Source organism: Microtus ochrogaster, unplaced genomic scaffold (assembly GCF_000317375.1).
Source record: "Microtus ochrogaster isolate Prairie Vole_2 unplaced genomic scaffold, MicOch1.0 UNK99, whole genome shotgun sequence".
NCBI classification, from domain to species: Eukaryota; Metazoa; Chordata; class Mammalia; order Rodentia; family Cricetidae; genus Microtus; species Microtus ochrogaster.
The window spans coordinates 350,035-353,551 of record NW_004949197.1 but is presented as its reverse complement, the minus strand read 5'-3'; the positions used below and the strand labels follow the sequence as shown (position 1 = coordinate 353,551).

General features: G+C 52.3%; 1 protein-coding gene across 6 annotated transcripts in view; it reads right to left on the bottom strand.

Annotated features, from left to right (window-relative positions):
- Positions 1 to 246: 246 nt before the first annotated feature.
- Positions 247 to 3,517, bottom strand: part of Ikzf4 (IKAROS family zinc finger 4) — a 36,308-nt gene continuing 33,037 nt past the window's right edge. For all 6 annotated transcript variants that reach the window (XM_026778028.1, XM_026778032.1, XM_005371175.2 and 3 more), the window contains one exon: positions 247 to 3,371. In XM_026778028.1, the coding sequence (XP_026633829.1) occupies positions 2,608 to 3,371 (764 nt within the window). In that variant the 3' untranslated portion in view covers positions 247 to 2,607. The remainder of the gene's footprint in view (positions 3,372 to 3,517) is intronic.

The window sequence follows — 3,517 nt, the reverse complement described above, 5'->3', positions numbered from 1 at the left end:
TATTTTTGATCTTCATAATTTCTGATTAAAAATATATATATATATATATATATATGTGTGTTATTTACACAAGGAAAGAAGCTGCCAGAAGTATTACAAAATTCCACCTGCAGCTTAGACACTGACACACACATACACAAAGGTCTGGAAAAGTGTCTGTTTAGAAATTCTCTCCCTCCCCCCTACTTTTTTGTGGTGTTTTTTATTTTTTTTTTTGAATAGTAATAAAAAAGAAAACACCTCTTTTTTCTGTGTGGGTTTTGGTGTTTTGTTGTTGATTTTTCTTCTTTTTCTTTACTTTTTTTTTTATGCAAAAGGAGCTGGGAGAGAGCATGAGGATGTTTGAGGTTCCAGAGCTGGAAGGCTCTGGAAAGTAGGATTTTGTACCTAAGACCCTGGTTAAAGTGCAGTGATGGGCTGGAGAGAGACGGGGTGTCCCTCTCCTCCCTAGCACCTGGTCTTGTCCTCCCATCTCTGCTCTTGGGGGCACAGAGTATAGCCTAGGAACATAGTCCTTCAGGTTTCTGGGGGTTACAGGTGCTAAGGCTGACTGAGGAATGGAGGAAATGGGGCGCTCAAAGGCTCTGATGCCCCAGAGGAACTAGTTCTTCTGAGGTATCCCCAGGTACATGGCAGACACAGAAGTGGTGGAGCAGGTCTAGTGGGAAGAGGCTCAGTAGCCAGAACAGCACAGGAGCAGCACAGATGCTAACCTCAGCTCTGCTGCCGTCCCCAGGTTGGTTGCGAAGACCCTTCCCTTCTCTCGGGACCACTCCCTTGGGAGCTCGCACCCCAGGCTCCACCTTTGGCAGCACCTGTTTATTGCTACTTTGTCAAGGAGGAAGAACCACCCCACAAAGCTCCTCCCTGCCAGTCTGGCCCTTCTGGGAAGCCATGGTAACACAGGAGAAGAAGGGAAGAAAAAGAAAGCTTTTCCACCCCACCCTTCTCATGATGGGGAGAGCAGCGTCTCCAGAAGGCTAAGAGCCCCAGTCCCAGGATCTGATCTAGCCAACCCTCTCATGCCTCTCCATGTCCCTAACAGGGAATGAGAAAAGGAGAGAGAGGCAAAAGAGCCAACCAAGGAAGGGCGTGTGGAAAGAAAGATGTAGGGAAAAGGAGAGAGAGAAGAGAAGACCAAGACTTATAACTTATGAGGTGCTGTGTTTGGTTTCTACTTTTTTTTTTCTTAGTTTCTTTAAACATAGAAAAAACAGCCTTTGGTTTGAATCTCAAAGAAGTAGAGAGTGGGATGGCTGTGGCCTTGGCAGGGAACTCTTTATAGAGAGAGCCGTGCAGTGGGCTATGACTTCTCCTGCACGGTCTCATGAATCCTCGATTATCCAGAACCAGGGGCTCTGCAACCACCAGAGAGGGGCAGTGAAGGGTGGCTCCCAGTTAGCTGAGTCCATCCCATTCTTGCTAGAACAAGGGCGGATTGGTCGACGGGCACATACATGCCATTCATCCTGGGACAATTTTTGGTTACACTGAAAATTAGCAGGGAGAAGAGACACATTCCTTTCTCCCTGCCACTGATAATAAGAGGGCCCAGGAGCCTGGGAACGAGACTGTGGATCCTGCTGGAAGGGAGAGGAAAAGGCAGCATGACAGATGGGGCTGAGCCCCTGGTCACTGGGCAGCAACCCACCAGTTTCTCACACAGCGGGGACAGCAGGGGTCCCTGAGAGCCCAGGAAGGTCACTGGAGTGAACAAGTTTGAAGGGTGGAGAGACTTCTACCCACCCCCTTTCCCGTGCCCTGGTTCTCAGCTAGGCTCCCCATGTCAGGCAGGGTTGCGGACCTAGCTTTAGCCCCTGAGAGTATAAAATGGGGGCGTTCCAAGAAGGGAAAAGCCACCAGTGAGGGACCTGGCAGGTTGAGACCAGAGTGGTGTGGAGGGGTGAGCTAGAGAGAGGGAGATCCTGAATGGAGGCTTTAGGGAGCTCGCATTCCCAGGTGAGGTCAAGAGGACCCTCAGTCCACAGTTCCTGGAGAGTTTCTACAGCCCTCCTACTTCCAATGAGGAAATTCTTCGTTCGTGTAAGAAGTTAGTGCAAGCTGCCTAAAGTGAGCGGGCACAAGAGGTATGAAGTACCAGGTCGGAGGGTCCCAGAGAGGAGATAATAATGCCACAAAGCTCAGGTGGGGCCGCTGGGAGGTATCAACATCCAAAGAGTCGGAGAAGTAAGGGTGCGGATTAAAGCAAGAAGCTCAGAGTCCCTTAGTACAAAGAGGAGCTTCCAGGCCCTGGGGCTGTCAGAGGATGTGGGATCGACAAGAAAACAACAAGGCTTAGAGCAGAGTGAAGGAGTGGCCAGAGATCGCAGAAAGTCTTCAAAGGCCATGGGAATGTCATTAACAAACAGCAAATACGCTGGGAAGAGAGGGGTTCAGAAGGAGAAATATAAGCAAAAGACTGGTCTCGTCGCAATGCTTAAATCAGTCAGGGTAGAAGGGAACCGGCAGGGTCAGAGTCAGGTGTGAAGTGAGGTGGCCAGTGGGCGGGGCTACAACGCGAAACTCCTCGGGGTGTAATAGGAACTGGGCTAGACACCTGGAGGTGGGGCAGTGGATGGCGGGATGACGGTGAGGGGAAAGAGCTCGCTAGCCCACCTTATGTTCCCCCCGGACAATGTGGGAAGAGAACTCATACCGGTCCTGGCTGTGGTAACCACAGATGTTACACTCGAAAGGGTCTCTGAAGCCATGGCAGCCCATGTGGATGGTGAACATGACGTGGTCCAGGAAGAGGATGCGGCAGTGTTCACACTTAAACGCCTTCACAGGCTCGCCGCTCTCACCCACCACCCGAAGCACTTCCTTGGAGGGGCCTGGGGTGCCCCGCAATAACCCCTCCTGTGGTTTGGGGTCCTCTTTGGCATAGGCGGGACTGTGCCGGCCCACCACTATGGTGGGAGGAGGTTGAGGTGGGGGACCCTGAGGGAGGGACACCACCCCGCCAATCCGATCTTCGTGATTGCTCTCTGTGTCTGTGGAGTCCTGGCAGCCATTGCTGGGGGATGCCCCAGGGTCAGTCAGAGAGCCTCGGGCCCGATAGAGAAGGGGACCTCCGTCTCCCAGGTCCTCGGGTCCCTCACCTGCTTCTCGGGACCCTGGAAGCTCCAGTCGGCTGGGGAGGGGCTGCATCTGGGTGTACACAGAGCTGATGACCGGCGTGAGTTCCGAGATGCAGTTGGTGGGTGGGAGGCGGAGGGGACGCAGATGCTCTGTACCCACGAAGGCTAGAGAACCTCCAAAACCAGGCTCTAGGCCATGGTGCGCCACCAACTCCACATCCTTTTCATAGCCACCGCCGGGGTTCACATCATAGGGGAGGTCCGAGAGGCTGAAGCGCATCTGCTTTTCGCCTGGGGAGAGTAAGATCTTGTCAGGACTGGGTTTGACTAAGCCCCCAAGTTATGCCCAGAATTCCTTCTTTGTTTTCTTTTCTTTTTTTTGGTTTTTCGAGACAGGGTTTCTCTGTGGCTTTGGAGCCTGTCCTGGAACTAGCTCT